This window comes from Chiloscyllium plagiosum, chromosome 11 (genome assembly GCF_004010195.1).
Source record: "Chiloscyllium plagiosum isolate BGI_BamShark_2017 chromosome 11, ASM401019v2, whole genome shotgun sequence".
Taxonomy (NCBI): Eukaryota; Metazoa; Chordata; class Chondrichthyes; order Orectolobiformes; family Hemiscylliidae; genus Chiloscyllium; species Chiloscyllium plagiosum.
The window spans coordinates 18,053,211-18,075,215 of record NC_057720.1 but is presented as its reverse complement, the minus strand read 5'-3'; the positions used below and the strand labels follow the sequence as shown (position 1 = coordinate 18,075,215).

Sequence of the window (22,005 nt, the reverse complement as noted above, 5' to 3'; positions counted from 1 at the left end):
CTCATAGCTCTCCCTCTCACCCAGCTTCGTGTCATCTGCAAACCTAGTGATATTATATTTAATTCCCTCATCTAAATTACTAATAATATTATGAATAGCTGGGGTTCAAGCATTGATCCCTGTAGTAGCCCTTTGGGTCACTGGCTGCCACTCAAAGTAAGCTTTTTCTTCCGACTTGTTTCCTGTCAACCAACCAGTTCTTTATCCATGTCAGTACACTTCCCTCAATTCCATGTGTTTTAATTTTGCATGCTGATGTCTTATGTGGGACCTTGTCAAAAACCTTCTGAAAGTCCATGTAAACCACATCCACTGGCTCCCCCTTATCAACTCCTAATTATATCTTCGAAAATGCCCAGTAGATTGTCAAGTACGATTTCCCATTCAAAATCCATGCCAACTCTGTTCAATCCAGTTGCTGTTTTCCAAGTTAGATACTATTAAATCTTTTATACTGGATTCTAGCATTTTCCCCACTATTGATGTTAGGCTAACTGGCCTATGATTCACCAACACATTGAGCTGCGAGGGATTGAGGTACATAGAGTTGTTTGAAAATTGGGTCATAGGTAGATAGAGTAGTTAAGAAGGCGTTTAGCACACTTGCCATCATTGCTCAGACCATTGAGTATAGAAGGTGAGATGTCATGTTGAGGTTATACAAGATGTTGGTGAGGCTGCTTTTAGAGTACTGTGTACAGTTCTGCTCATTCTGCTTTGGGAAGGATATTATTAAATTGAAGAGAGTTCAGAATAGATTAATCAGGATGTTGCCAGGACAGGAGAGGTAGGATAGGCTGGGACTACTTTCACTGGAGAATAGGAGATTGAGGGGGTGACCTTTTTAGAGGTTTATCAAATTAATAGAGTTATAGATAAGGTGAATAGCAAAGGTCTTTTCCTTAGGTTGGAGAATTCAAAACAAGGGGGTATGTTTTTAAGGTGAGAGGAGAAAGATGTGAAAGGGACCTGATGGGGACTTTTTCACGCAGAGGATGGTGTGTATATGGAACAAGCTGCCAGAGGAAGTGGTAGAGGCGGGTGCAATTACAACAATGAAAAGACTCTTGGATACATACATGAAAAGGAAAGGTTTAGAGGGAAATGGGCCAAATGCGGACAAGTGGGACCAGTTAGTTTGTGAAACCTGGTCAGCATGGACAAGTTGGACTGATGGGTATGTATCCATGCTGTATGACTCTATAAGTCAGAACCAAAGTGTGCATTTAATTGACCTCCACCTCTTTGTTCCATATTATAACATAGTGTATTTCTGTCTGTAAGGGAGCTACATTTGTCTTCACTAGTCTGCTTCTTTTCACATACCGGTAGAAATGTTTAGTTAATTTGTATGCCCTCTGCTAGCTGACACTTGATGGTAATCTCCCCCTCTCAATCTGTCCCTTTTACTCCCCTTTGCTGAATTCCAAACTGCTTCAAATGCCTGCTTTTTGTTTTTGGCCAATTTGTATGCCGATTCTTTCGATCTAATATTCTCCTTAATTTCTGTTACTAGCCTATTTCAGGCCATCTTTCCCACTTTAATTTTGTGCCCAACAAGAATGAAAAATTGTTGCAGTTCCTCCATGCATTCTTTACTTAAAAGCAATGTCAGACATTTAATGTTCATCCCTCGAAGTAATGTTGCTTAACTTGGCCAACTTGCACCTCATACCATCGTAGTTTCCTTTATTGAGATTCAGAACCTGACTCAAAATCACTCTCCATCTTAATGAAGAATTTCTGTATTATGGTAGCTCTTCCCATGAGGGCCTTGCGGAGTTAGCTTGTCAATTATTCCTTTCTTCTTATACAATACTCGGTCTAGGATGGCCTGCTGTCTAGTTGATTCCTCAACATGTTGATCCAGAAAGTCATTTCATACACACTCGAGAAATTCTCCCTCTACATTATTATAACTGATTTGATTTGTCCAGTTCATATGCAGATCAAACTCATAATTACACTGTACCTTTTTTATTTCTGTCACTACTTTTCTGTTTAATGTCTTCCTCAATATTACTACTATGGTTTGGGGATGTACTTAGTATTTTTTTTTTGTCCCTTGGTGTTTCTAAACTGCATCCATGCAGATTCTATTTCACTGGAGCTAATATCCTACCTCACTATTGCATTAATGATCTTTTTAACCAGTAATGCTACCCCACCTCCTTTTCTTTGTTGTCTGTCCTTCCTAAATACTGCATTCCCCTGGATATTCAGTTCCCATTCCTACTCGCGCTGCAGCCATGTCTCTATAATCCCAACAATATCTTAACTGTTTATATGTATTTGTGCGACTGATTCATCATTTTATTGCAAATGCTCTGAACGTTAAGGCACAAGGCCTTAGTCTTGTCTTTACAAGACCCATTTACATTATTTTACACTGTGACCCTATTTGATGTTTGCCATTGAACTCTCTGCCTATTGCTTTTTTTATTTCCCAATCTTTTGTCAACTTTTGTGCCCCTGTTGATCTCTCTTCTGACTCCCTGTATAGGTTCCCATATACGTGTCATTTTGGATTTGAACCCTCCCCAACTGCTGTGTGAAGTTTTACCAGATTAAGCTGTTAAGAAGCAGCTATGCCATTTTCCAAATTGTTAAATTCCCAAAAGCAACATCTTAAGAGTAGTAGTCAAAATGTCTGTTTGGATCCCTTTTTTAAGGGCTCAGTCATGTGTTGCAATGCTTTTCATATTATTTGGGGTTTCACCACATTGTAGTGACCAAAAATGAAATGAAAAAAACAGCTTGTTAAACTTTCACGTTTTTAAAAAAAACGAAGTTGAAGATGTCTGTCGGCACATGCATGAATTTTCCATACTTGTCATCTTCCCTAGAAGAAGGAATTCTTCCCAAGAGTCTCTCAGTCTGGAATCTAGCTACCAACTGGCTTTCTGAAGTATCACCCGACAGCATTCACTTTCTCTTGTTGACAAGAATCAAATCTCCAAATGATACGTCCAAAGCTGGTAACTCAGTACGGGGCAATTCATAACAAGACGTTTGTGGGTCTAAGCCTGTCTAATTTTAATCATTCCACAGTTAGTGACCATTTTTCCAGCTGTCAGTTCTAAATTCAGCAATTCCCTCCTTAAGTGACTGTCTCTGTATCTTCTTTTCCTCCTTAAAGATGCTGCTTATGAAAGGCTTTTGTCACCTATCCTCATGTCGTCTTATCTGACTTTGTAAATTTCTGCTGGATTTCAATCCTGTGAAGTGCCTTGTAATGTTTTAATGAAATTAAGTAAAATAGTTACCTGTCCCCATCCTCCTGTTGGACCACTTCTGATATTCCCTAAACACTGAATCATTTACCTTGCACCTTGGCACCTTCCTTACTTGGAAGAGCCCCTGTCAAAGTGGCTGTTAGGGCCTTTAAATTTAGGACTATTGTGAAAAGGGCTGCTAGTTTCACTTCTGACCGGCCTGAAAGAACTAATGGAAGTATGGATCCACATTTTTGAGCATAATTTCTTCTCAGAAATGCAAAGCACCCTTCTTTCATTAAAAAAAAACTTGAGTGGCAATCTGCATGAGATCTACTAGTCCTTGGATCTAGTCCACAGTCTAGTCATATATCTGATTTTTAAATCAGTCTTTGGGACATGGTTGGGGGCAGGGAGAGAAACATTTCGTCTCAGTGTTATGGAAAAATAAAAGTGAAATCCTATTCAATGCAGCCTGAAATACATAGAAACAGGGAAGTCATTACTTCTAGCTTCTGACATTTCTTTACAGTTGAACTGGCACCTGTAAGCCATATGTTTCCAACTAGGAAGCTTGGTAACTGCTTTCTGTTATCAGTTAGCTGAGGAAAACCTCAACGCCACACTGATTCCCAGAAGTCTTGTGCAGTCCCCAGCACAATTTGATTCACTATATCAGTGAGAAAGTAATGAATCCCAGTTCAGCAAAGTTTGTCTGAGATTAAAGGTGTGAGTTTGGAATCTGAGTTTAATTTGGTAAAATGCTTCTTTAGCGAGAAATTGAAACTCATTTGTACTTGCAAATGTGGATAATCTGTTAATACTAGAGGAATCTTTTTATGTTCCTCGAGTGATGTGCGAGTGACTTGACATATCTCTTCACTTTGTTTTTTTTCTCTTGATGATTTAAACCTACAGTTTAAATCCTATGTCCAATCAGAATGTTTTAACTCCTTCTGGATCCATACCTCTTTCACATAAAGATCAGATTGGTCCAATCTTGAGGTTTCCTTCAATGACCACTTGTCATGTGCACCATAAAGCATATAACAATGACCTTGACACAACAGCCTGTATGCAGTAGTTTTTATTCCAGACAGTAATGCAGAGCTATGTCCAAAAATACTGTCACACGTTAAATGGTAAGATAGAGTCATAGAGCATGAAGACAGGCCCTTCAGCCCAACGAGTCCATGCTGACCAGGTTTCCTAAACTGAACTAGTCCCATTTGCCTACATTTGGCCCATGCCCCTCTAAACCTTTCCTATCATTGTACCTGACCAAATGTCTTTTAAATGTTGTATTTATACTTGCCTTTACCACTTCCTCTGGCAGCTCGTTCCACATATGTACCATCCTCTGTGTGAAAAGGTTACCTCTCAGGTCCTTTTTAAATCTTTTCGCTCTCACCTTAAACCTATTTGGACTCCTTTATGCTGGGGAAAAGACCTTGGCTATTCACCTTATCTATGCCCCTCATGATTTTATAAACCTCAAAATGTCACCACTAAGTCTCCTATGCTCCAAGAAAAAAAGTCCCAAATATCCAGCCTCTCCTTATGACTTAAATCTACCAGTTTCAGTAACATGTTGTAAATCTTTTTTGTACACTTTTCAGTTCAGTAACATCCTTCCTGTAGCAGGGTGACCAGAATTGTACGCAGAACTCAAAATATAGCCTCTCAGTGTCGTCTTGTTATCTCAAGTAAATGATTTTGTAAGGTTGAAAAGTTCATTGTAATATTTCAAGAGGAATGGCAGCTATGTAGCAGAATTTTTGGTTCAGAATTTACTTTCTCCCAGTTCCTGTAAGAGAGCTTTATGAACTGCAAGTTAGTATCACTGCAAAATAGCTATCCTAACAGCTGAGATACCAATTTTGTACCTATGTGCTAATAGTCTTCTGATATAGAGAAGGTACTTCACAGATAAATTTCAATGCTCCCAGTCTTGCAGAGGTTCCTCTTTCCCACTGAATTCCCACCTGAAAACATGGGTAAAGAAGAGGAATTAGCAATATCCAGAGCACCTTCAAAATGGCTGCCAGTCTCTGAGAAGTCATTTTCTGGCAGTGTGAATTTTTGCAAGTCTTTTGAGACTGGATCGCAAGAATTCTGAGTAAGGGATACTAAAAGTAAAAACATTGAGAACCTTAAAATGCTAAATATTTTTATTAAGTTTTTGAAAGCCTGTGCACATATGCACAACATGCAATTTTACAAATTGTTTCCACACTTGGTGCTTTCAACTTTGCTATACATGGAAAAAGAATAAAAGCACAAAGTGCAATGTACAGGAAAAGTTTGGTCATAATATATATTTCATTACAGCACAATCATTGGTAATATCTTAATCAACCTATTGTCTCAAATTAATTTTGAATATATTTTAAGGATTTACTTTTGATATATCTCAAAAGGCAATACCACTACCTCTGGCATAACGCACCATTTCAGTTCCACTTGCAGATTACAGCATACTGTGCTAATTATAAAATGTTGGCAATCTAGAATTTTTTAAAATTGAACTAGTTCTGACCTTGTAAGGAGTGTCTGCACTTTTTTTGTAGTGTGAAATACAACTGTAGCACTGAGCTCACACACAAAGTTGGTGAATGTGCTTCACTGAGGGGGTACAAACAATATTTTGTTCTGTTCATTATGATAACAAATGAGATGTTTCAATTTGGACAACTTTGTAGTCCAAGTACGGCAGAACAATTTTCAATTTGTTCCATTTTAATCTTCTATGTTGTGAATTAGTCGAATCAATATCATGCTGCTTGTTTCCAAGTTAACCAATCTTTTATGGAAAAGTTACAGGTTCGACTTGAAAAATTATTTGTTGATTTTTATGAAATAGTTTTTTTTATTTAACAGAAATGTAGGCATAAGTGTAGTATGTTTTTCTTCTCCATTTCAGAAAGAAGAGGGTAAAGTTAAAGGCCAACTTAACAACTCAGACTCCACCCAATATATTCGAGAACTGAAGGATCAGATAGATGAACTGAAAAATGAGGTAAGTGATAAAATCTAAGTTTCTGTTAATCTTTTGCATTATCTGTAACACACTTTTTTTTTCTTATAACAAATTTTGCCTTCTGGAAACTGCAGCTGGTTCTGATGTAAATCTGCTAGTGCAGCTTTCTTCTGTGAACTTACTCACATACGTCTTCATGAGATAGCAACATTCCTCATCTTATCTCCCTTTCCCCATTTTTCCATTGTGTTCAACGTACTCCAGTAGATGTATTTTGTTTATTTATCATTCCTGTCATTTTCATTGTCATAGTTGCAGTGTCAGTTTAAAATTGGTTGCCAGTTAAGCAACATTTGCTACATGCTAATTCCATTGGCCATAATTCCTTTGTTTTAAATTTGACTTCAAGTTGTGTGACTTTTCATAATTAAGACACTTTTAGGCAGCAGAGCAGGATTACCAGATGTCACTAAATTATAGTTAAAAGGAGAATGAATTGAATTTGTGTTAAAAGAGAATTTACGCATTCAATCCTATGTCTAAAAATGATCCTGCACTAGCCAGTGAATAGAAGTTGAATTGAAGTATAGATTATTTTGATGGGAAACCAAGTAAGTTGTTTTAAATGAGATGTATCTTAATGCAAATGTTCTCAACAAGCGTTGCCCCTTCCAAGCTCTCCTGAAGGAGTTTACTTTTTGCTGGGATGTGATTCATAGGCATTAGGCAACCTCCATCCTATACCCCTCTCAAGATGTTTCTCACATCTGTAAGCTTTGAATGATAGTGTTATCAGACTTTTCAGTCATGTAATGGAGATTGTTGATACTGCTGAGGCTGTTTCCATCCTCCTCCCCCACCCCATCCATTCAACAAATGTTAATGCATGTGTTTCTAGTGGGGGCAGCTGAATAGTAATCATAGTGGCCACCATAGATAATTTTCCTTCTATGATTTTAAGGCCAATTTAAAAAAACTTGACTATCCTTGCCCTAGCCGAGAGGTGATAATCGAGCATCTCAACCAATCCTTTCCAGTCTCTGGTTTAGTTATCTGGCTTCAATTCTTCAGCCATTCAGTATTTATGTTAACATGATATTTATCTGGTTTGGGTTTTGCTATTCACAACTAAGTGTAATTGCAGAAGTGGGCAGATAGCTTCCTCCTTGATCTCTACTTGTGGAGCCATGAAATTGGCCAATGAGCATGGTCATTCATCTATTTATTTTTAATTACTCTTTCCATGGGAGGTATCAAGCAGTCTATTATCTTCACCCATGTTGTGCACCCAAGTTGGGACAAGCAAGCTGCACAAGATCCAGGACATATATTTTAATCCATGATGCATTGTGATGCAAATTTGTTGCACAAATGCCAAGTATTGATAATTTCTCATTATTGACTGTGCATTGTTTCTTTTATAATTTTGAATTTCGAGCCATAAAATATTTCAACATTGGAAACCATGCAGCTTGCATGCCTGTGTCAACTCTGTGAAAGTATTATCTGATTAGCTCTACTGCTTTGCTGTTTTTCCAAGGCCTTGCAAATTTTTCCTTTCAAAAATTTGTCTAATTCCTTTCTCAAAGTTGTCACTTCTGAGCTCTGCCTCTTTCGCCAATATTTCATCAATATTACTCTGCATTTTAGAAATAGTTTTCTTCTTCTTTGTATCATCAAACCCATTCATGAATTTGAGCGCTTTTATTAAATCTTCCCTTAACCCCCACTATGGAGAGCAGTTCCAGCTTCTCCAGCCTGGTTGCCATCTTCAAGACTATTGCAACCTTCCTTAACAATGATGCTTAGAATTGGAGATGCAACATTCCAGCTGAGATTCTAAGCAGTAAACATTTAACAAAACTATTGTTCTGTGCCACTCTTCGTCTCGATTTATAAACCAAGGACCCCAATATCTTTTTGACCATATTATGCCAATTTTGTAGTGAAATTATATACGTCAAGTCAAGCTAGCAATTTATCTCTGGTACCAGTCACAAACATCTACTTTTGGTCAAAGGTTTTCCAGTCAAAGTGGGCAGACTTGTTAGCAGTGTGTTGTTTTTGCCAGTTATTTTGTATTTTCTCATCTTCCCTCTCCTGTATTAACTGACTCACTTTAATCATTTATAGTCCCATAATGGTCACCCTCTGATTTATGTGAACCAAGCTAAGTAGATTGACAGGCAGAGTAGGTTGTGGAAGGTATCACAATTGAATTCAGGTCCCCCCTCACTTGATGCCCACACATTCACCTCCATCAGTCACTGGTTGGCAGCAATAGTAGGGAATTTCATTTTGCTGCATTTTCTACCTCTGTACTTTGCCCTTGGGGCAGCATTGTCTTGACCATTGTAACTTTTGCATTAGTTCAATATGACTAAGCATTAATCAGTTAAACCTGAGATCACATGGTTTGCAATGGCTTGGCAACAACTCACTGAACAGTCTCAGGGGGCCTTGTTTTTGTAAGCTTTGTTGATGAGCTGCTGCTCGTGTTTTCATTTTCCATTTGTGGTCAAGACTCACTGATCTATGCATCTAACTGACTACAATTTTAGCTGAAAGCTACTTGGGAAATGCGGAGGAGAATCAGGTTGGGGCAATTTATACAGCCATGGACAGTTTTACACACGGTCACAAAGGTAAATCATTACCATCTGTTTATTCTGAAATAATACTATCCTGTGACAATGGTTGCCCCTAAAGGCTTAATCAAGATCAAAAGCTCAAAATACCTGAAGTCCCAGTTACAAGACTGTATCCTACAATATTACTTTACTACTTGGCCGCGCAATTGTTAGAAGAAATTCTAGATCATATTTATAAGTATTTATTTTCAGTTAGTTGTGGAATATTCCCTGATTTAATGTTATCAAAAGACTATGTGAAAGAGTTAAAAATGTGTAAAACATCTTTGCTAATGTTATTCAAAATTACAGCTTGTTGCACTTTGTAATTAAAATGTTTTTAACAGTTAAAGATAATACAAAGTAGAAAGATTAAGACTTTCAAATTATTTAAGGTCTTAATCTTTCAATAAACCTTGGTGCTCAAGTTCAGCAGGTCAATATTTCAGGTATTTGTCTTGCTCAGACTCTTATAATATATCTTCTGCAGCTGTACAGGGCCCTGGTGAGACCACACCTGGAGTACTGTGTGCAGGTCTGGTCTCCAAATTTGAGGAAAGACATTCTGGCTATTGAGGGAGTGCAGCGTAGGTTCACGAGGTCAATTCCTGGAATGGCGGAACTATCTTATGTTGAAAGACTGGAGCGACTGGGCTTGTATACCCTTGAGTTTAGAAGACTGAGAGGGGATCTGATTGAGACGTATAAGATTATTAAAGGATTGGACACTCTGGAGGCAGGGAACATGTTTCCGCTGATGGGTGATCCCGAACCAGAGGACACAGCTTAAAAATAAGTGGTAGGCCATTTAGGACAGAAATGAGGAGAAACTTCTTCACCCAGAGAGTGGTGGGTGTGTGGAATGCTCTGCCCCAGAAGGCAGTGGAGGCCCAGTGTCTGGATTCGTTTAAGAAAGAGTTGGATAGAGCTCTCAAGGATAGTGGAATCAAGGGTTATGGAAATAAGGCATGAACAGGGTACTGATTGAGTATGATCAGCCATGATCATAATGAATGGTGGTGCAGGCTCGAAGGGCAGAATGGCCTACTCCTGCACCTATTGTCTATTGTCTAAGTCACATATCTGTTCCTTCTGCTGATTTTTTTTTTTGTTTTCTTCCGTCCCAAATCCAAATTTACTGCTGACTCATTAAATGTTCCGGAGAAATCTTCCATACTTCACCTAAAACATGGAGACTGTGATGAGTTATTTTATCATAACAAGCATCATATTTGAGTCCTATGCTGTGTTCCATAAACATATATTTCCAGCAGGAATCAAGCTCATATTCATAGCATTAAACCTAACCAATGCTCACTGCTCAATTTTAGGTTGAGACCAAGTTCCAAATCTAGACTAATCCAAAGTAATTAATTACTGATGGAAGGCCACTGGTGTGCTTTTTTTTGCTAATTGGATTATACAATAGGAGCCAATGTAAACCTGTGATGGCGAAATGCATACAAGGATTTTTTAAAAAATATTTGTTCCTCTGTTCCAATTTGCAAATTACTCCATTGTTAAAATTATTAGATTAGATTACTTAGTGTGGAAACAGGCCCTTCGGCCCAACAAGTCCACACTGACCCGCTGAAGTGCAAGCCACCCAGACCCATTCCCCTATATTTACCCTTTCACCTAACACTACGGGCAATTTAGCCTCGCCAATTCAGCTAACCTGCACGTTTTTGGATTGTGGGAGGAAATCGGAGCACCCGGAGGAAGCCCACACAGACACTGGGAGAATGTGCAAACTCCACACACACAGTTGCCTGAGGTGGGAATTGAACCCGGGTCTCTGGCGCTTTGAGGCAGCAGTGCTAACCACTGTGCCGCCCATTGTGCCACCGTGCCGCCCATAAAAATCTTGTTGCTCACCCTTCAAAGCAAAAATGACCGTTTCATCTAAGAGGTTAGCAATGGCACACATCAACTCCAGCTTCCCAGATTATCATGATCCACTACAACTTGTTTTCTGTCACAGTAAGGCAGACACCATCTCCCTGGCCCTGTATTCAACCCTGGAGCATCTGGACAACAAGGATACGAGTTGACTTTGGCTCCACCTTCAACACTATTATTTCAATCAAACTCATCTCCAAACTCCAATACCTAGGACTCTGCTCCTCCCTCTGCAACTGGATCCTCAATTTCCTGACCCACATACTGTAATCTGTAAGGATAAGCGACAGCAGCTTCTCCTCAACACCAGTGCTCCGTTTTATTATACTCCTTATACAATCATGTCTGTGTGGCCAAATTCAGCTCTAACCCCATTTACAAATTTACTGATGACACCACCATAGTTGGTCAGATCTCAAGTGATGAGTTAAGCACAGGAAAGAGATAGAGAGCCTAGTGGCATTGTGCAATGACGACAATCCCTCCCTCAGTGTCAGCAAAATGAAGGAACTGGTCGTCAAATTAAGGAGGTGGAGCGGAGAACAGGTCCCTGTTTGTATCAGTGGGGCTGAGGTGGAGGTAGCCAAGAGCTTCAAATTCCAAGGAATAAGTATCACCAATAATCTGTCCTGGTCCATTCATGTTGACGCTACAGTCAAGAAAGCACATCAACACCTCCACTTCCTCAGAAAGCTAAGGAAATTCGCCATATCCACAATAACTCTTAACAATTTTTATAGATGCACCATAGAAAGAATCCTGTCCAGATGTATTACAGATTAGTATAGCAACTACTTTACCCAAGACTACAAGAAATCACAGAGTTGTGGACATAGCCCCACTGTCACAAAAATCAGCCCTCCTTCCATTGTCTTGAGAAAGCAGGCAATGTAATCAAAGACCCCTCCCAACCCAGTTATACTCTTTACCACCCTCTTCCATTGGCAAAAGATATAGAAGTTTAGAAACATGTACCAAAAGATTCAATTTACAAAAGTTTGAAAAGATATACCAACAGATTCCTATATATATAGTTGATCTTTCTCTGCACCTTCTCTGCAGTTGTAATACTGTTCTGCATTCTGTTCTATTTCCCTGACGTACTTATGTAATGTGTGATTGGTCTGGTTAGTGCGCAAAACAGTACTTTTCACTGTATCTCAGTACATGTGACAATAATCAGATCAAATCAAAAACAAATGATGGATATTTGTTGGGTTGTGTTGACTATGTGGGTGCCTGTGAAGGCCACTATGTGCCTGGATGGTTCTTTCAAGAGCTGCAATATCACAGGGTTTTGGATGGACTACTGACTCAGGTTTCTTCTCCTTCCTGGAAGTTCTCAGTGTAGACTCCTGGGACATGTACTGTGCCATCCTGGCTGATGTGTCAGTAACCCTCCATCACGTGGAGGAAGCACTTAAAAGTGGCAAGAGTGCATAATGTACTCTGGATGGGGGCCTTCACTGTCAGCTCAGCAACACCATTGATCAAGCTGTCAGAATCTGAAATTATATAGTTGCTTGACTGGGTCTGTGGCAAGTGGTGAGACAAATAACAATAGGGGAAAAAGATACTTGATCTCATCATCATCAATCTGCCTTCCACAACTATAGCCTGTCCATGAAAGTATCAGTTGGAGTGAACATTGCATAGTCCTTGTGAAAACTAAGTCCAGCCTTTACATTGAAGATACCCTCCATCATGTTGTGACATTACCACCATGCTAAATTGAATAGACTTTGAATAAATCTAGCAACTCAAGACTGGCATCCATGAAATACTGTGAACCATCAGCAGCAGCAGAATTGTACTCCAACACAATCTTCAACAGAGCTGAAGATGTATGCTCCAAAACTTGCTGCCCTCTTAGCCAAGGTATTCCAGTGCAGCCACAACTCTGGCACCTGTCTGACAATGTGAACAATTCTGTACACAACAAACAGAAAAATCCAACCCAACTAATTGCCACCTTGATCAGTCAACTCTCAGTCATTAGTAGAGTAATGGAACGGGTCATCGACGGTTCTGTCAAGCAGCATTTACTGAGCAACAACCTACTCACTGATACTCAGCTTGGGTTTTTCCAGGGCCACTTATGTTCTGACCTCAAAATGGATTTCTTTTAAACATGGATAAGAGTTGAATTTCATAATATTCAGAAAATGTGAGATGATACATAAAGGAACTATTTGACCAAATGTGGCATCAAGGAACCCTAATCAAACTAGAGGCCATGGGAATCCAGGAGAAAAGTTGGAGTCATAAGAAACAAATAAGATGATGGTTGAAAAATAAAAATAGAGTGCTAGACAAACTCTGCAGTCTGATAGCATCTGTCGAGAGAGCTATTAAAATAACATTTTGAACCTAGTGTGACTCTTAGTCAGAACCAGAGAGACTGGAAATGATGGTTTTTGTGCTATTGGCAAGGGGATGGAGGAACAAGTAGAACTAATGGAGGAGGGTGTCCAGAGCAAAAGACAAAGAGATTTTTAATGATGACAGGGGAGAGATGTATAGATGAAAAACACATGATACTGATTGGTGTGTTAAACTTTCGGGCAAGACTGACTGGTCATGCTGCAAGGCAGGTCCAACAGATGCAAAGTTGAAGTCGTCATCAAGAAAAGCATACATTTTGTTGATTTAGTCACACTTGTGATGGATGACTACTCCCATCCTTTTGTCGGGTCTGCAGGTGTGTATGTCCTGGTTGAATAGACATTTAATAGCGTGTGAAAATTTGACAAGTCATTTCAAATCCCACTGTGGGTGCTCTAGGTCAGCTGGACACACTTTCAAGGATTAGGTATCTCGGCAGGTTTGTGGTAGAATAGCTGGGAGTACAGAAGTTTAAACTCAACATATGTCTCTTCTGTTCATTGTGGGAGAAAGTGAGGACTGCAGATGCTGGAGATCAGAGTCAAGAGTGTAGTGTTGGAAAAGCACAGCAGATTAGGCAGCATCTGAGGAGCAGGAGAAATCGATGTTTCGGGCATAAGCCAGTTTCCTGATGAAGGGCTTATGCCCAAAATGTCAATTTTCCTGCTCCTCGGATGCTGCTTGATCTGTGCTTTTCCAGCACTACACACTGTTCGTTGTGGATAAAGGTGCACCAAAATTGAAGCCATGCACAAGAAGCTGGTCTTCAATTTCATAAACTTAGTAAGTGAGATTTATTAAATACTTAATGGCATTATTAATTGTGCTGACAACTGCTAGTGCCCATTTGATTTTATGATGTGGGCATGTTTCAAGTAAGTACAGTAGTGTTTATAGTGCAGTCACTTATTCCGGCTATGTAACAGAATACAGCAGATGGATTAAGGTTTTTAAATTGCACGCTTCAAACCAAGCACAGCTTCGGACTAAATAAAAATAGAAAATGCTGAAGAAATTCAGTAAGTCTGGTTGCATCTGTAGAGAAAGAAACAGTTCATGTTTCGAGCCAGTGCTTGACGTTGCTTTTGTATACCTCCTCTGCAGCCGTAACTTTGTATTCCTTGCTCTGTTTCGTCACCCTATGATACTTGTGTCTTTGTATGTTATGACCTGCCTGTACGGCACATGAAGCAAAACTTTTCACTGTATTTATGTGTATGTGACAATAATAAATCAAATCAAAGACTCCTCTGAAGGAGGCTGGAAAATGATGGTTTTAATGCTGCTGACAAAGGGGGAGGGAGAACAAGTGGAATAGGTGGTGAGGGTGCCCCCTACAGAAGATCATGTTATTGGAGCAGATGCAACAGCGACACAGAAGTGATTCCGACTCAGCAAAGGCATTCAGTTTTATCTCAAAGAATTTCTGACATGGCATGACAGTGAACTATTCCTCTGTCACTTTTGTCTTTGGACAGGACTAATTTCACCACTTTATGGACCCTTTTACACCCGTCTACAATATCCCCCCTCCACCTGGACCTCTTCCTGTGATCTCTTAACTGCGCTTCATCTCTTCATTGAAACCTATTAGCATCATAAAAGCAATCTTTCTTTGTGTTTCCGTTGTCCACTGTAGCCTGTCTCCCCTGAACTTACTGGGTGTTCACTTATTGCACAGTGTTCAGCACCATTAATGATTCCTCATGCTGAAGCAGTTCATTTCCAAATGCAGCAAGGTCTGGATAGTATGAGAGATTTGGACTGACAAGTGGCTAGGAATATTCATGCCACGCAATTAGATTGCACCAATATGCAAGATAAATTTAACTATTTAGAAGATCAGTGGAACTAGAGAAATGTGCTTAAAAAGCTATTTTCTGTTTTAAAGAAAAAACCTTAAGATTCAATTGAAATAGCATGCAGTATTGAACTGCATTATGTGAATGGTAATGAGGTTTTCACAAAAGTACTTCTTGCACCTACTAGGGTGATGCATGCTAAATAAGCTTTTTTTGCTGGAACTGCACAGGTTTCAAGTAATACAACATTGTAAAGGACAGTTAATAATAAACACAAGTAGTTATTTTTCCAGAAGCTGAGGGATCAAGAATAAAGGCTAACTGGTACAAGATGCAAGTAATTTAAAACAGAGAGTAGGAGCATCCGTGTTACAGTGAAATTCTCTTCCAGAGTTAGTGGCTATGACAGAAACTATGTTGAAGATTAGTTTAGACAGTTTCATGAAGTACAAGGAATTGAAAGGCGTTTGGGGACAGGATGGATAAATATAATTTGAACTATTTGATCTGGTGAAGCATAATCTCAAACTGTTTGAGTTGATCTGTATTTCTCTGCAGGATGATAGAATAAAAGGTGACACAATAACAATAGATAAAAACCGACTTCAGTAATTGAAGAATTTGCAATAAGGGTGCACCAATTTAGGATTTAATAGAAGACACTTAAGAATTTTAAAAATCAAGATTTGAGAGTATATGGGATATATTTCAGGACCTAGTGATTTATGGAGAGACTGTATCTATGTATAAGAATAGAATGAATGATTATAGAAAATATGAATGCAGAATAAGCAAATGAAATTAACACCACTGCTTGTTGCACAGGCTGGTTGGGCTAAAGGCCCCTTTAATATTGTAATTTCTATGTAATTCTTTGAGAGAGCAATGCCTTTGAGATTATACAATTTAAAAAAGCACACCTAAGTTTTGTGATCAATTGTTATTTTTGCTGACCTGTTTTTGGCAACCTATGCATGTGGAAGTCATCATTTTCCTATCTTTTAGTTTAACCTGCCTGCCAGAAATTGGTAATTTACAAAAAAAAGTCACACACAGTTGATTGCAGGGACCTGCCATCAAATTTGTGTGAAGTAGAGTTTCAAGTTAATGGAGGAAGGGCTGCATGTAAATCAACTTACCTGTAAACGTGCTCTGTGAAAAAATTAAAACAGAGTAACATGGTAAATGTGTGAAAAAGTCTTTATTTTTCAGTTGCTCACATCTTTCAATGATCTGATCTTGTAAAGTAGAAGACGTTGAAAAATGTTGCGAGTTTGCTTCAGAAAAACTGAGACCTTTTTCTGCTTCACATCTTGCCTTCAACTATGATGTTGTCTACCATGTTAAATGTGTTTTCCACATGTTGGTGCTGCAATGAGAAATCCTGGAGCATCTCTATGCCTTTGTGGCTCTATCTCAAGAAACCGGTAGGTGAGCTGGAAGGGTATTCTTTGGGCTCTTCGGAGTCATCAGACTTTTTCGTTAAGAGTGTACTGCATCTATGACCGCCTCCTCTGTCAGTTTTGTTGTGCTGCATGTGGTGTCATCTGCCTCAGCATAAGTTTCCATGGTTATCTGCTGGAATTTCCATACCAACCTCCCACAGCTAAGTGAGAAACACCTCAGCATCATTCACTTGGCCTCAATCTGCCCTTCCTCCACTCTCAGTATCTTGCAAAATTAATACCCTTTTGAACCTGATGTAGTGGAATCAGTTGACAAATGTGACTTACATCATATTTTTCCATGCCACCTTATTTATGAGCATAGCCTCTAGAACAGCTGTTCAACTTCTTAGTGATGACCTCAGTAACCTGAGAGATGAGTTGCCGTTGGTAGTTGGTTTTCAAGTTCCTAATTGTCCCAAATTCATTGGCTGGAGTTTGGCCATGATATCTGGTGATAACATTAGTTTGATACTCTTGAGCCCAACAATGTCTGAATGGATGAATGAGGCAGTTGTCTGTACTGAGGAAAATCTTCCTTTGCTTCCATTAATACCTTTTGTCTGGTCTTCTGATCCAAGACTCAAATGTTTAGGCTCTCCAGATGGTTTTGTTGTACCCCATGGGTAGTATCCTGTCATTCACATCGCATTGTGGCTTCTTAGACTTTCATTGCAGCACATTTCATCTTTAACTATTAGATCATTTTTCACCGAATAAATTTTATCAGTCCAATTTAACGCACTGGGTGAAAATGTTTCTGGGTGCATGCCTAAACAAGGCATGGACAATTTTGCAGCAAGTTATGTCATTACTCCAGTAACAGCCACATCCTTGCTGCTTATATTGTAATGACTTGATTTGTCTTGAATTGATCCAGCAATCCAACAACTGCAGGCAAATTCTGTGGCTGTGGCCCAGCCCAGACTCTGTTCTGTAGGTTTGAACAAGAAGTGGAAAAAATCCTGTACTTGAACTGCCATGAGCCATGTTAATAGAGCTTCTTCATCTGTCTAGATAGCCATACTTAACCTCTAGCTTGATGGAAAGCAAGTCTACTTGTCAAACTGTTTCAAGATGTTCACTTTGTTCTTCAGAATGATTGGTCAACTTTGGCATTGACTCGTAGTGTTCACTTTTAGCTTCAGCCATAGTTTTCCACTTGCTGTATCACCTTCACTTTATCTCCAAGTGATGGCTCTCTTTTGATCTCTGTGAAATGTTGACCACAACTGGCTAATAGTTGACTCCTAATCAGGAAAACAAAAAGAAATTTAGATCATCAGCCCTGTTGGTTTAGCCATACTTGCAAGTTTGAACATCCTTTTACAGAAGGTTAGGAGAAAGTGAGGACTTGCAGATGCTGGAGACCAGAATTGAAAAATGTGGTGCTGGAAAAACACAGCAGGCCAGGCAGCATCCGAGGAGCAGGAGAACCGACGTTTCAGGCACAAGTCTGAAGAAGGATTTTACAGAAGGTTCTTAATATAAAATTATGCCTTGCCTGTGGTTTTGCTCTTGCATGGCCATACTGCATTCCACTTGATTAACAGAATCATAACCATGTGCAAGTTCAGCTAATTCAGAATTATCTGAAATTCACCTTGTTGCTGACATGCTTCTGTTGGATTGCCTATTTTGCCAGCAGGGATGTCTGACAACTTCACTACACAAGAGTTTCAGGTTATTTGAATTCAACTCATCGCAATTGCAATTCTATTCACAATCTGCGGGTTATAAGTATACTATAATGGCCAAGACAACTTGATTCATCTATTAGGAGGTCATTGTAATGTAAGTTTCAATTGCCATTTTTTAACCAAACTTTGCCTATTGACTTTCTATGAGCAATAAATTAAAAATGTCAATTGGAGGAACTCCCTCTAATAGAGGCCATATTGAAGGTAGACGCCAATTATTTCAGTTAGTCTCAAGTATCCTAACTGTGGTGACTCTAGTTGAGTTGTTTGTTGTTTTCACAGTAGGAAATGTGAAAGATTTGATAGATAGCGGTCAGTTTGTGTGTGTGGAAATTTAAAGAATGCTTTTCGTAACATTCATAAAACTCAGTTGTTGAAGGTGTTTGTAATGTTCGTATCCTTTAATCTGTAACTCAGTAGAAAAGTGAAGCTTGATTAAGTGCTATTGTTCTTGTAACATAGGCTTATCAGGAAATTGAAATACTGATGTATTGTTGGATAGTTAAGACAGAATGACCCTGGTGTGGCCCTTTTGCTATCAGCAAGGCAATCTGTGATTTTACTTCTCCAAATATTCGTGGAAAACTAAGAGAAGCAAAGTTGCAGATTCATCTTCCTGAAGATAGGGATGTGCTCTACGTGAAATGTTGACCACAACCGGCTAACAGTCAACTTCTAATGAGGGGAAACAAATTTAAATCAGCAGCCCTGTTGGTTTTACGCATTAATAGATTGCCTAAAGAAGGTGCAAGTTCTTTTCTTACATTAGACTAGTACTCCATTTTCTTTAAATGATCATTGCATTACCATGCAATGTCATATATTACAATGTCATATATTAATCTAATAAAAAAACTAAATGTTTCTTTTTTTAAAATGTACCATAATTTCACACTTTGGTGCTTCCCTTTTACAGTTGCTTGCTCTCTATTATGACACAACACAAAGTGTGCCTCAGTCAGGGTCCAGTGCAGGAACCTGAAAGTTGTTATGGATTATAGTTTTGTTTTAAATATTCCATGTGTTCATTACTCTACAACACTTTGTGACCCACCTGACAGCTACAGATTTCAGCACTGTTGCTTTTCACACTATTGTATGAATGTTCTGAGGATACAGGGTAGGCCATTTAGGACTGAAATGAGAAGAAATATCTTCACCCAGAAGTTGTTAAGCATGTGGCTTTCTCTGCCACAGAAAACATTGAATGTTTTTAAAAAGGAGATAGATATATATCTTAGGGCTAAAGGGATCAAGGGGTATGGGGTGAAAGCGGGAACAGGAGACTGAGTTTGACGATCAATCATGATCATATTGAATGATGGGACAGCTCAGAGCGAAATGGCCTACCCGTGCTCCTATTTTCTATGTTTCTGTTTGTATTTCTTATTTATCTCTAATTAATTTTTTGCTGCAATTTCATTGTGAAAACTATAGTTAGAATTTTAATGTAAAATCTGTTTCAAAACAGTGTATACTCTAGGAAATGATGTTTTATATGCCTACCAAAGATTGTGACTTTATAACTTAGTTCTTATAAATGTAGGATTTTCATTTTTTGAATTCTGCTCTCATTAATCTTCAATATTTTCCACAGAAAAATATGAAAGTCACACAGTCCTATGAGGACAAGCTTTTGGAGCTCTAGATGAACAAAAAATGTTAAGACATATTACCACGAAGAGGCTTTTGCTTCCTGTTGGGTGTTGTAAGACTGGTGTGTGCTACCTAGATTGTGGAAGAGTAAGGATATTCAAATGATGGTCAGTGAAGCCACTGGCCCTGAGCCAATCAATATAGTATGTTAAGCAAGTTTAGTGGCAGACCACAAGCTACCTTCAGGCCCTGGCATTGATTTAAGAAATGTTATGGGTATTTAGTACATACTCCCATTGATTTAGAACCCAACAATCAGCACACTTGGCATATTTCAGACATGTCCTGTCGAGTTTGCATGCAGAAAGAAATTGAATTTTTGAAACTGCCAGTCTTACAACACCCAACAGGAAACAAGGCTGCCTCTTGGCAATATGTCTTAATATAAAGTAGATTTTGTTTCGCATACAGCTCCAAAGGTTTGTCTACATAGGAGTGGCTGTCTTTCATGACTGTGTTAAATATTGAAGGTTATGAGAGCACAAGTGGCATGATCCAAGTCCGAAGCAATTCTATTTCATATTATCTGTAAACTACACACGTGCTAAATATTTAAATTCCTTTCCACAACAGCATCTGAGTAGCTCCAATTTATTTGACACCAGTTTTTTTTCTTGCATTTTTTTCTCGAATGCATTCAATCAATTGATTTCTTATTTACAAGAATACTGTAATAATCCAGATGTTTATAAATTATGATACTATTTAAAAATGATATGGAAAAATTAAAAGTGATGTGCCAAAGCAGCGGTATACATGCTGGAAATGAATTCTCTAGCATCTATACAGGGCGGAATTTTCGGTATCATCTTTAGCACCTCATATTAAAAGCTAGGAATCTTGTTTGTGTAATTTACTTAAAATTTACCACCTGATACTTTGAGAAAAGATATGATCGAGGAAATACAGTTAGAAAATAGTAACTATTGGTCATATTGTTCCCACATTTTACATTACAAAAGCCTATCTAAGTTTGGTTCCATGTGTTTTTTGAAAACATTGTTCTTGACTTGAGGTGGACAAGGTCACAATACCATCTGAAAGCTGCTTGTTATTCTGAAATGCTAGAAGCACCTTCTGAAGATACTTTTCCTCATCCTGTTCAGACATTTTGTTACACACCTCATCCTCCAAACAAGTTGGCCAAGAGTCCCTGGCTCCAAGCCCTCATAATGCTCCATAAGTATCTTGACTAAGTCAAAATTATTTTTCCTCAAGTCTTGGAGGTGAGTATCAGGATTTTCTGTCAGAAGGTGGAATTGTGTAAGGATCCAATTCTGTCTTCATTTGTTCTAAACATGAGACCCTGCAGCAAAGACTTAGACAATTTAGATGAATGTGAGGTGCTGCCTTTTGGAAAGGCAAATCAGGGCAGAACTTAATATGCTTAATGGTAAGGTTCAGCGGGATGTTGCTTAACAAAGAGACCTTAGAGTGCAGGTTTATAGTTCCTTGAAAGTGGAGTCGCAGGTAGATAGGATAATGAAGAAAGCATTGGTATGCTTGCATTTATTAGTCAGTGCATTGAGTATAGGAGTTGGGAGGTCATGTTGCAGCTATACAGGGCGTCAGTTAGACCACTTAAATACAGTGTATAATTCTGGTCTTCCTCCTATTGGAAGGAAGTTTGTGAAACTTGAAAGGGTTCAGAAAAGATTTACAGGGATCTTGCCAGGGTTAGAGGGTTTAAGCTATAGGGAGAGACTAAATAGGCTGGGGCTATTTAGTCAGAGGCTGGAGGGTGACCTTTATAGAGGTTTATAAAATCATAAGGAGCATGGATAGGATAAATAGACGAGGTCTTTTCCCCAGGGTCGGGGAGTCTAAAATGAGAGTGCATAAGTTTAAGGTGAGGGGGAAAAGATTTATAAGGGACCTAAGTGGCAACATTTTCACACAGAGGGTGGTGCGTGTATAGAATGCGCTGCTGGAGGAAGTGGTGGAAACTGGTACAGTTACAACATTTGAGAGGTATCTGGATGGTTATATGAATAGGGAGGGTTTAGAGGATTATGGGCCAAATGCTGGCAATTGGGACTAGATTAATTTACAATATCTGGTTGACATGGGCGAATTGGACTGAAGGGTCTGTTTCCATGCTGTACATCTCTATGACTCTAAGGAGTCACTGGAATACAAATGCTTTTTCTTGGCAGTGCAGACTGTGGTTAAATACAATGCTGTTGCTACTGATTGCCTACTGATGATCAGCACGAGGTTTATTTGCCCATGTTTGACCTTGAAGATTTCAAGGGTCTTGGGACCAGATTTGAATAGGATGACTAATTAT

The 22,005-nt window shown here is 38.9% G+C and overlaps 1 protein-coding gene across 10 annotated transcripts in view; it reads left to right on the top strand.

Annotated features, from left to right (window-relative positions):
* evi5a (ecotropic viral integration site 5a) overlaps window positions 1-22,005 on the top strand; it is a 280,753-nt gene that overhangs the window by 232,916 nt on the left and 25,832 nt on the right. For 9 of the 10 annotated variants that reach the window (XM_043698799.1, XM_043698797.1, XM_043698795.1 and 6 more), the window contains one exon: window positions 6,139-6,234. The exons of the other annotated variant lie outside the window; for it this stretch is intronic. In XM_043698799.1, the coding sequence (XP_043554734.1) occupies window positions 6,139-6,234 (96 nt within the window). The remainder of the gene's footprint in view (window positions 1-6,138; window positions 6,235-22,005) is intronic. 10 annotated transcript variants of the gene reach the window in all.